Raw genomic sequence first — 11,992 nt, 5'->3', positions numbered from 1 at the left:
ATATAGCATTACAATTATGCTGACAACTGATAATTTTCTCTTCAAATTATGTTATTAGGTACAACTTGTACAAAAAATAACAATTAACTAGGACCCATTTCCTTGACATTAATCATAATTTTTTAGTGGAAAATCATACTAAATTCTTCTTGGTGGAGAAAAATATATTATTCCCATTTAGTACACCCAAAAACAATATAAAAATAAAAATAAAATTAAAAAAAAAGTTACACCAACTTAGAACAACAAACATGAAATCAAATTATAAAACAAAATGCTACTACAATCTCTACTATAAACATCATCAAAATCAAACATGCCTTGCTTGGAAGTCCTTCATGAAAGCAACCAACTTCTCAACCCCAACCAAAGGCATTGCATTGTATATTGAAGCTCTCATTCCTCCCACCGATCTATGCCCCTTCAATTGCACCATCTTCTCCTTGGCCGCTTCCTGAATGAACTCCGCCTCCAATTTACTCTTCTCCAATGTAAACGGTACGTTCATCAACGACCTCACCGTCTACTCTACCAGGCACCTGTAAAACCCATCACTCTCATCAATAGCATCATACAAAATCCGGGCTTTTTTCATGTTCTTCTTCTCAACTTCCACCAATCCACCCTGTGCCAACAGATGTTCAAACACCAACCCACACATATAAATCCCATAACAAGGCAGTGTGTTGTAGAGAGAATTGTTGTCAGCGTGGATTTTGTAATCCAGCATCACAGGAGTGATCTCCTGAGCATTCCCAATCAAACCTTTTTTGATGATCACAACGGTCACCCCAAAAAGACCAACGTTCTTCTGGGCACCAACGTAGATCACTCCGAATTTAGTCACATCCACAGGCTTTGAACAGAAATTCGATGACATATCAGCAACCAATAAGGCATCGTTGTTTTTGGGAATTGGGTAGTTTTTGAATTTGACTCCGTGAATAATCTCGTTCGAGCATATATGCAAATACCTGGCGTTGACGTTTTGTTCCAATACATCAAAACAAGGAATTTTTGTGTATTTCTCCGATTTTCCGGACCAAATCACATTTGGGTTTGCAGTATTTAGTGGATTCCTTGAAAGCCTTATTGCCCTAAGACCCAGTAACAAAGTAATCGACGGAGTCGTTGGGTTTGCAGATATTGAGAGGGAGGGCGGCGAATTGGGTGGTGGCGCCGCCTTGGAGGAACAAGACGGCGTAATCGGAGGGGATGTGGAGAAAGATGTGAAGATCGGACTCTGCTTTTTGGATAATGGCTAGGAATTCTTTGCCTCTGTGGCTCATTTCCATGACGCTCATGTCGGAGTTGCGCCAGTTGTAGAGCTCCGATTCCGCTTTTTTAGGACGTTTTCGGGGAGGATGGCAGGACCAGGGGCGAAGTTGAAGAGGCGATCGTGGGATTGGACGGCGTTGGTGGTGGGGTGATCTTAAAGTTGGAATGAGCAGGTGATTGAGATCAGGAATGGCAATGGGGCAGGGCGGGACGGGACCAGGGACCACACTCTCCGTCCCCGATCCCCGAATGTGAGATATTCCCCATTCCCGCCCCCGATCGGGGATCGGGGATTCCCAATCCCGAAAAATCCCTGGTGATTTTTTTTTTTTGATCTGTTAAAATCTATAAACAATCCTAGGTAAATCTGTAAACAATTTCAGATCTGTAAATCTGTTAGCCCATCATTTTTACATATTTTCAGATCTGTAAAAATCTATAAACAATATTTGTCAACATATTTGTTAATTACAAAAAATCTATAAATATCCAATTCAAACATATTTGTAACATATTTTCAAATTAAAGGAGCGGCGGTGAGGGAGGTCGGCTGTGACGGAGGAGCAGCGGTGAAGGAGAGAAAGCAGCAACGGTGAGGGAGCGACAGAGGAACGGAAGAGGTGAGGTGGTAAGGGAGGATCGGTGGCGACGGAGGATCGCTGGTGAGGAGAGAGGCGCGGCGGTGAGAGAAAGAGAGAGAGGGAGACCAAACCAGTGGTGGCGAGCGAGAGAGAGAGGAACGAGCAGAGCAGAGAGCGCCGTGTGAGTGAGAGAGTTTGAGTGTGTGTGTCTCAAACCCTAGACAAACACAAGCATATATATATTCAGGGACAAAAAGGTAATTTTACCTCGGAGATTAAGCGGGGTGGGGCCGGGTTCGGGTCTGAAACACTTATCCCCATCCTCGGCCCGGATATCATCCGGGATGAACTTTTGAATACCATCCCCGGCCCGTCGGGGACATTTTTCGGTGAATAACCACTGAATTCGGGGTTGAGGGGTCGGGTCACCGTCGGGTTGATTTCAGATTGCCATCCCTAATTGAGATGGGCCTTTTGGAGAGTGAGGAGTGAGAGAAAGGAAAGGCAATGGTGGTGGTGGTGGTGGTGGTGGTGGTGGTGGTAGGGTTTTTGAGGTGGTTGTGATGAGGATTTTTTAGGAGGGAGTGAAGAGAAGTTGCTGCTGACATTGCCATGGTGTTTGTGTCTAGATTTCTCTCTAGAAGGATTCAAAGAGGTGGAGGACTAACTTGGGTACTCTTTGCAGAAGAGAGATCTGTAACTTCTTTGGGACTCTAAATAGGCTACTCGATCTGTACCAAGATCTCTAGAGTGGGATTTCCTGGAGTGATCCCTGAAGTCAGTGATTCGACGGTGTAAAATAAAACTAACCAAAACGACGTCGTTTTGGTTAGTAATTTCAAAAAAACAAAATGGAAAAAAAAGTTCCTAATATTTTCAGTAATATTTTGGATTCAAAATTCATCCAAGATTTGGAAACAATTCATCCAAGATCCAAATAGCCAAAAGAAAGAATAGATCTGGAAACAAGCAAATTCTAAGTCTAATTACAACAAACACAAAAACTAAATTACATTCATACACACACAGACATATATATATATATCAAAAGATTAGAAATGTGAAGACAAAGATAGGAAGAGTTCATCGGCTGATATACCAAGAAATGAGGTTAGAGAAAAAAAATCCTTTACAGAGAGAAAGGGAGGTGGGTCTCCTTCTTTCCCTTATCAAAATGTCATGAAATTCTTCTACAACTCAAAAACACAGAGAGAGAAATAGAGTGTTTAGTTCAAATTTTTTCCCTAATTTTTGGAATCAAAGCTTTAATATTTAAAATTTGGAGGATGATCGAACCTGTGGTTTTCTTCCTTCAATCTGTTGGAGTATGGCGGGCAGTGGGAGCGGCGTTGCAGTGGCGAGTCGGGGGTGGCTGAGAAGAGCTCCTCAAGCCCTTCTCTCTCTCTCTGCTTCATATCAGATCTGTTTGAATTAAAGCTTTTTTTTTTTTTTTTTTGAAATTGCTAACCAAAACGACGTCGTTTTGGTTAGATTTATTTTAAGCCATTGGATCACTCACTCCAGGGATCAATTCAGGAAATCCCACTCTAGAGGATCCTGGTACACTCGGTCTATTGGAGGATCTCAATATCACTCAGGAGTGTGATTGTGCCAACTTGCCATAGACACCATATCTGATGAACAATTTCACTTCACAACGACATCATTTTATGGTTGGTTTGCCTTGTTATTATTCAATTTTTTTTTAAATGACATAATAATTGTATTACAGACCATCCTTATCAGCCTATCTAAATTTTGCCTTACAATATTATTAAAAAATTCATTCTCTATTTTAGAAATTACTTTTTTATCTACTTCTCCCAACAAATTTCCAATTTTTTTTCTATTATATTAAAATAATCTTTTTACCTCTTTTTAAATTTGAATATTTTTTTAATAATAAAATATTAAACAATATGAATTAAAGTAAAAAATGAAAGCTAAAGGCAGAAGAAAGCAGCAGAAGCAATATGAATTAAAATCCAAAACAAAAGAAAGCAGCCAAAGTAAAAGTCAGGGATCGGACGTCCGGAAGATCGACCGGTAAAGTAAGTTTTGTCTCATTTGAGACATCCGGGTGAACGACTCTTATCAAATATAACGGAGTTACAGTAACTTTCTACAAATAAAAAGTAATTATAATAATCCTAAATTTAAAAAATTATATAAAAAATCTAATGGAGAAGGATTTTGAACGAATCAAACCTTTATATGGAAACTGATAAGCATGCTCTAAGTCAAGGCTAAAGCCTTACGCAAACCAAGAGAAATTACATATCCAATTAGAAGAGAGAGCTCTATTTAGAAAGGCCCGCGCTACCCAATGTCAATTTGAGGCTTTTCAAATTTTCCACATGGTGATGGATGCTGGCGGCGCACAACTTGATTCGATTTCTTTACCAATCTATTTTATTTTTTTGTATTTATTATACTTTAGAATCTAAATTATCGGCAAATTATGGACTTAGTCTCGAATTATTGATTGAATCTTATAATATTTAAATTAAAATTTATTTAATTTTTAAACTATCAATTAAATCTATTTTGTTGTTTAAGTAGGGGTTGGCATCTGTCAGGCCGGGTTTTGGTCAGACTAATACGAGATTTTGTGCCTGTACAAACTCGGCCCAGTCCTAATATCGGGTTTCTACATCTACCCAAGTTCGGATCAACAAATAATTATAAATCTCAAACCCATTCATTAGGCTATATGTTAATTTTTTTTCTTCAAAACATTCATAATTAAATTCAATCTCACGTTATATTTATTAAATAAATATACTAACATCTTATAAATTAAAAAAAATTGTGTATAAATTAAAAAATTTCTTAAATAAATTCAATCTTACATCATCACAAATGTGAGTTTCAATAATATCAACAAATGTAAAGTTTAGATCCCAACAAAAATATATATTATAATTAAATAATTAATTTAATAGCAGGTCAGGCCAGGTTGATAGTATAAATCCCAAACCCATAATATTAATATATCGGGCTGAAAATGTTGATTCAGCCTACCCCTATGAACTAAAACAACCTTTCCAAATCTTAAACAAATAGTGTTGGGCATGGCGGGCCAACGGGCATACCCACCCCTATCGTAAAGTATTAATTAAACCCTATCTAGGTAAATAAAATGTAAATAAAATATACATTTCATCCAATTTCACATAACTTTTCTCTTTCTTTTTTAAATTCCTATCAAATTTCATACTCTAAACACAACCTTGATGTGTCACACATTACCTAATGAACATATGATGAGTATATATACATTACTGTTAGATAATAAATTGAGAATTAAAATAATGTTAATCTCAAAAAAAAATGATGCCATTCTTTGAAGTTCTTTTAAGTTTAAATTTGAATTGAGAGAATTTAAGAGACTCACAGCGCCCACCATAAGTCTTGTTTTTGATAATCTAAATTATTTATTTTGTAATATCGTAGTCTTTTTATTTTATAGTATATATTTCCGAAAAAATAAACGACAAGTATTTTTTAGAACAAATGCAATAACATTAAAATACTATTGAATTAACCTATTTTTTCACAGATGATATATATAAAATGATTAATTTGGATTACAAAATGATCGGTTTGGATTATCGAACATAAATCCCTAATAGCTCAAGTTCATGTTTGAACCTGAGAAAGCCCGACACTTAAAGAAAGAACACCAAAAATTAAAGTATTGTGTTGAATGGGGCTTGAATATCAAAGATTTGCCTTGAGAATCCATTCATACTTTATCTGCTGCCCAATATAAGAACTCTTGTATGATAGTGATTTTAAATCAAACAAAGTATTCGAGGCTATCAATTTACAATTCTTTCTTGGCTCCAACACAACTCTCATAAATGACGAATGACGTTTTATTATCACATGAAAAGAGAGAACAGATAAAAGAATGTTCAAATTATTATCAAATGAAACACAAATACAGTTCAATGCATGTTCACAATTGAACATGGCAGCGAACAACCACAGCTGAATGAGAAATTTAACAACCATGGCTGCAGGCTTAAACATTTGGTAATCAAATCAATTCCCAGCAGCAACCCAAGTTGCTGTATTATATCAGCGCTTTCTCTCTCATCTGTATCCCATTTTGTGTAGGCTTTCTATGCACTATAGACTTTTCGCTAAATTATTTCATCCCCCAACACCCCCCTGAAAACCCATTAAAATGAAACCCCCCAAATTAAAGATCAATCACCTCAGTTACAGAAATCACATAAAGTTAGCATATATCTGTACATGCCTCCTCTTCCTATTGTTGGGTGGTCTCTACCAGAAAAAGGGCTGGCTCACATTTTGCAGCATAGCCAAACTTAGATGTACTGTGCTTCCTGTGCACCCCTGTAAGCCTCCCTGCTGCTGCCTTCTGGTGGAAACTCACAATCAGTTTCGAGCATTCCCTGTGTGAGCAAGCAATTCAACATCGTTCATTAGCAAAACTAGACAAGGCTAATAATCAAAGTTTTAGAACAAAGTTGAGGATGACTCACAGGAGCTGATCTTCTGAGTAGCTAGTATGCCACTCACAGGTCTTGCTCCATTGCTTAAACCCATAAATGGTACATTGAGCAGTGTAGATTGTTGCGGCAGCCAAGAAAGATGGTGGGAATTTGAGCATCTCATACTCCACGAGGCATAGCTCAATCAAGAAGAACGATAGGAGCTCAAGCTGTTGCGAGGTCCACATTAGAATTACAAGATCTCATTTAGGCTGATTTTGAGATGAAAAAATAAAAAAAATAAAAAAAAATTGCAAAATTGAGATGATCTTCTTACTTTCCTATCGGATTGAGCAGCCTTAAGGTATCTCATCAAGAAGACATATGGGGTTGGAACTGACATGTTGAACTGTAGTGTATTGAGCATCAATCTCTCCTGCAGGAATGTAAAAAGGGTTTGAATCTAATTCACCATCATGATCAAATTCACTGAGACTAATATTTGGTAACCTACAATGTTTTTGTTTAAAAAATAAAAACTTTGAACATGTTTATGTTTATTTTTGGCCAAACGAAAACCATGTTTTGTATTTTTCGAAAATAGGAGGATGGGAGGAAGGAAAACTTACTTTCAAAACAAATGAAAACACCTTTTTTGTTAAAGAGTTTTAGTATATCTACAATTTTTTGAAACAAAAACAGATAACAAACAAGTTACCAAACGGAAAACTGTAAAATATAAATGTTACCAAACGGAGAGTATTTACCATTTCAAGTACTTCTTTCCTAGAGTATGCTTTATCTGAAATAAAAACTAAATCGTCGACAACAGGGACGGTTACTTCCTCATATTTGCAAGCTAAGAGCATGGCTACCAAACCAACCAACTGCAGCTTCTTCCTCATCACTGATTGCTGAGCTAAAAATCTGTCTATAAGATTAACAGTCAGAAACAACGTCTCATCCCTCAGCTCAAACTTGTGGTGTACCTGTTGATTTTGAAAGGCGGCGATTAACAGTTGTCGAGGATTTGCACTACTTGTATACATCATTTAATGCTGATTATGTCGGGATCTGATATCCTCTTTCACCGGTTATACGTACCTCAATTAGCCAATCAATTAGTATAGCCCTCATCTTCTCATTGATGTCAAATTGTTGTGCCATGTAGTTTGGTGAAACACAGCTACAATTCTGCATAAATTGAGTTGTTTAGTAACCAAAATAAGAATAAGATGATGGATTTATTATAGACATTGGTAAAAAAGGAAACTAACAAAAACATAATGCAAGTGGAAAATGGGAACAAAATAATTTAATTAGATTCAGAGAAATCTTAGTGAAAATAGAAATTAATGAAACTGTTTGGAAAATCAATATTGTGCCTTGAATTGAAACCAATTCATTACCATAGATTTTCAATAGTGTTGAGGGTTTCTATTTTCTGAGTATTTCACCCCAACAAAAAAAAAAAATTATATATTTTTTTAACTGAGTTCAGACCCCATTGTTGAACTCTAAGCCAAAAGCTAATGTAATGATCTTTTATTTTACCTCCATTTTTTTGTAGTGAGCATAGAGATCATGAACATAGTCTACCACTGCGAGCGTGTTCTTGGCGTCACATATGTCAATATCCACAACTGGCTCCTCAAATATATCCTCCATTTCAACCTCCTGCAAAATTTAACTGGTTTAATAATTATTTCAAATTATTCAATTTTCATGTACAGATATCGTGAGACAAATACCATCTGATCCTTCTCATCCAGCACTGCTTCTGCTTGTTCCAATGACATTGGTACTGGGTGATCCGCGGCTGCCTTCTGTTCCTCCACATCAGCTATTGCACTATCTTCCCAAACAGTGAAATTGTGAGCTGATGATGGATTTGAATTCTTTGTAACCTCCGGGAGAGATTGTTGTGTGCTTGCTATTTGCGCCGCAAATTTCCTACGTTAGACCCCCCCCCAAAAAAAAAAAAAAAAAAATCAGATCAGCACTGGCTGAAGATAACATTTTTGTCATTTGGATCCAGCATTAAAATATATATATATATATATATAAGAAAATGGAAAGAAAATTAAAGTGAAGGGTCATATTCTAACCTTGTTATTGGTCGATGAGCTAGATTGGGAGCAATGAGATTGTTCTTATCACAGATTTCTTGTGTTCTGAGAATAAAAAGTCGTTAAATTAGTTGTTACCTAGAAAATAAAATAAAATAAAAATAAAAAACGTTTTATATGATAAATTATAAGACTAGAAGAACTGAGAATTACTTTGACAAGACTCGCTTGTTGACAACACGAGGGTAAGGGTAAGCTCCTACAAAATTCTGATTGATTGTGCTTAACGCTCTCCGGTTGTGTCTGATCTCCATCCCAAACTTTCTGCTACCCATTTCTGAAACTCCTTTTCATCAAAATAAATAAATAAAAGATAAATTCAAAAAACCCATTTCAGAAACTGGGGTTTTTCAGTTGAATTCAAGCTCAAATATCTTAAAAATTAGACAAGTCCCAGCTCAATTTTTCAGATCCAGTTTTGAATTTTTACCTTGTAAGTTAGTGGGTCTAATCGAAGAGGGGTGATTGTTCTCATCAGACAAAACCATTTTCTTTGGTTATATGAACTAATAATTCACAACCCAGATTATAGATCTCCCTCTTCAACAAGAACCCAACTTAACAAACTAAATGTAGACTAAGAACATCTGAGAAAATAACCCTAAATCTACAGGCTCAGGATAATGAGACCAAAACGAGAGACAGAAACAACGGAATGAGGCAGAGCAGAGGTGAGTTGAGACAGAAATAGTGGGTATCTGTCTGCGGAGACATGCCATGCCCTCTTTTTCAAATCCAACGGCTAGTGAAATGAGGCCGTTGGATCATGGGGTTGGAAACGACTTTATTTGGGTCCTAACGGTAATGTGGGCACGTGGGGTTGCTTTCAAATAATTTTGAGTTTTGTTAATAGATGGGATTCATAGATGTTAGTGAAAATTATGAACACGGTTTCGGGCTGCTTACGGTTTGCTTTTTTCTTCTTTTTTTTTTTAGGTACGACGCTCTTCCTCACTTTTTGGACTTTAGGGAGTTTTCGGCTCTCCTTTGTCTCCACCTCTTTTAGATTGGTCAATTATAAATGAAATCACATTGATCTCCTTTGAGATTTGTAAAAGATAAAATCATACAATTTTAATGTAATTATACGAATTTTTTAAGATTTTAATTCACATAAGACACGGGTTCAATTCTCTGTTCTAAGGTGAAGTAATTTTTTTAATATAAATGATTTGGTGTAATTAGTCGTGATAGTGTAGTGTAGTGTAGTGGTTTTGTCCTAGGGTGAAGTAATTTTTTTAATATAAATGATTTGGTGTAGTTGGTCGTGATATAGTAGTGTAATGATTCTTCTCCTTCTTTTCCGACCACCCTCCCAATCGAGATATATTTGTAGCTATGAGTATTATAGATATGGTCTAATAAAAGAAATGATAGTGATTCACAAGGAAGTTTCTTTGATTTCTATTATTTATTGTTTTGGACTAATCAATATGATTTGATGTTCTTTTCAATTTTTATGACTTTTAGAGGAATTTTTTTTTTTACAATCGGCGATTTAACAGAAATAGAAATAAAAAAATCTAATATAAAATAGTATTTCTAATGTCACATAATACGATTGATTGGCTAATGTTTTATGGCTAAACTTAAAAAACAAAAAAAAAACAAAATCCCATTGAAATATATTTTCATTTACCAATTAGAATTGTCACGCAAAATCATAGTAATATTTATGTAAAATATGAAGCATCTCATTCTACCATGTTTATTAACGTTTCATTAAATATTTAGAAGAAAAAATGATATTGTTATTTTCTTTATATTAAAATGTATATATTTTCTTGTTTATCATCGTGTATTCATATTATTTGCATTAATTTTCATCGCTTTAATCTTTTTTTTATTTAAAAAAGGATCAATATAATTTTATTAAAATTGTGGAATTACTTGTATTATTTTGAAATCTCAAGAAGGTCAATGTAATTTACCCATTATAAATTGAGTACAGGTCAAAGTGCAGAAGGTAAACTATTTTATTACGATTAGAATGTTACACGTTCAAATATCATAGAAATATTTTATATTTTTTTTAATTAAATCATTGGAAGTTGAGGATTGTATTTGTTAAATTTTGGAGATCATTTTATATTTCAAAATATTTAAAATTTTGTATTCAAATTTAATTATCTCAACATTATTGAGACTGTTTACTCCGTACTAGATTCCTGAATTAGAAAAGATATAATAATAACAATAATAAATAATTAATATCAACAATAATTTATAGATCATACATAATTTAATTAACAATCAAAAAAATAAAGCTACGTGCATGCATATTGATTAAACCAGGACTAGGGTATCAAATATTCTTTTCGGTCTATCCTTTTAACTTTATTTGTTAATATTATTAATGGATTTGACAATTTAATTTTAATAATTGTGAAGGATAGATTTTGCACCGTTGAATGAGTGGCGCTCCATGGCAAACTAGACTACCCCGGAACTAAGAACTGTAAGGACAACAAACGGTAAGGGCTTCCTGGTCCGGATTTGGTTGAAAAACTCATCCAATGAGAGAGAGTGAGTGAGTGAGTGTGTATTTGCTCAGAATATATGAAATGTCCTCTAAAAAAGTTTTGAAGTTAACTCTTAGGATTCGTTTGACAATTTATTTTAGCATAAAAATTAAAAATTTATTAAAAAATTAAAAAGTTAATAATTTATACAAAAAAATTAAAGATTTTTTTTTTCTATTTTTTGCATATCTTTTCGTAAAAAATCAAAAAATTATTCTAAATATATTAATTTTTTTTTTACTTTATATTTTAATTAAAAAATCAAAAAATTACTAAAATAATCTATTTCTAAACGAGACTTATACACAGTGCACGCCTTGCTCTCAAAGGATAGTACTAATGGTCTTTTCCCTAGTTTTCTTTTGTTCTATTTGCAATTGCACTTGAGAGGCAGAGAAGGATGATGAGACTGCAACGTGTGCAGCCCTATGAAGTGTACACCGTGTCATTTTGTACAATAGAATATTCTTTCTTAATTGTTTTCACGAGAATGGAGAATGCAAGTGACATATCCCTGCTTTGGATAAAAAAAAAAATGCAAGGCTGGTCTCTTCTTGCAATCTTGCTTAGCTTGATCTGAATGGAGAAACCAAACTTGGTTCCTTTGACTTGGTGCATTCAATTCACATCACTCCTTGCCCACCTTAGAGTGGCCAATTGGGTTCAACCTAATCTCTTGTTTAGCCCACCCACATCGGAATGTGTAGATGGGTCTAGTCCAATTTAAGAATTTGACTCGATCCAGGCTTTACACCGGTTATTTTAATCCTCTTCAATTATCAATTTAATGGTCATAAAACTAATATTGAACAAATATATTATGCTTCTGTTTGGGAAGTGGGTTGGTTTTGTGGCTTTTTTGATTTTTTTTGTGAGAGAATAGTGTAATGATTATGGATTGGATGTGATGTTTTGTTTGTTGTGGCTAAAATAGTCTATTTTGCCTTTTGTAACTATTTTAGCTACAAATCAACTTGATATGTTTTTCCCTTTTGCATTAAGTAGTCCATAATGAA

General features: G+C 34.8%; 1 protein-coding gene and 1 pseudogene across 2 annotated transcripts; both read right to left on the bottom strand.

Annotated features, from left to right (window-relative positions):
* Window positions 1-310: 310 nt before the first annotated feature.
* LOC114297850 (phosphoserine aminotransferase 2, chloroplastic pseudogene) lies at window positions 311-2,467 on the bottom strand (annotated as a pseudogene).
* Window positions 2,468-5,722: 3,255 nt separating this feature from the next.
* On the bottom strand, window positions 5,723-9,222 carry LOC114297856 (G2/mitotic-specific cyclin-2). Of its 2 annotated transcripts, none has more exons than XM_028242334.2 (10): window positions 8,885-9,222; window positions 8,608-8,740; window positions 8,434-8,499; window positions 8,077-8,278; window positions 7,880-8,002; window positions 7,430-7,519; window positions 7,093-7,314; window positions 6,663-6,761; window positions 6,377-6,555; window positions 5,723-6,286 (listed from the first exon to the last, which is right to left on the bottom strand). In XM_028242334.2, exons 1-10 carry the CDS (start codon window positions 8,940-8,942, stop codon window positions 6,139-6,141), a joined length of 1,320 nt encoding a protein of 439 aa, XP_028098135.2. In that variant the 5' UTR covers window positions 8,943-9,222; the 3' UTR covers window positions 5,723-6,138. The 2 variants fall into 2 exon arrangements, with proteins under 2 accessions (XP_028098135.2, XP_028098137.2); XM_028242336.2 differs by having other exon boundaries at window positions 8,608-8,731; window positions 8,885-9,212.
* Window positions 9,223-11,992: the final 2,770 nt, after the last annotated feature.

Source organism: Camellia sinensis, chromosome 4 (genome assembly GCF_055761805.1).
Source record: "Camellia sinensis isolate YWXY chromosome 4, ASM5576180v1, whole genome shotgun sequence".
NCBI lineage: Eukaryota > Viridiplantae > Streptophyta > Magnoliopsida > Ericales > Theaceae > Camellia > Camellia sinensis.
Note: the sequence above shows the minus strand (reverse complement) of the source record. Positions and strands in the feature narration are given on the sequence as shown.

Excerpts from the sequence above, each read along its gene's own strand:
- LOC114297856 (XM_028242334.2), bottom strand. The coding sequence starts at position 8,942 with ATGGTTTTGTCTGATGAGAACAATCACCCCTCTTCGATTAGACCCACT. Across the intron at positions 6,762-7,092 it reads GGAAAGAAGTACTTGAAATG|GAGAGATTGATGCTCAATAC; the intron begins GTAAATACTCTC and ends ACATTCCTGCAG. Across the intron at positions 6,287-6,376 it reads TACTCAGAAGATCAGCTCCT|GGAATGCTCGAAACTGATTG; the intron begins GTGAGTCATCCT and ends TTGCTCACACAG.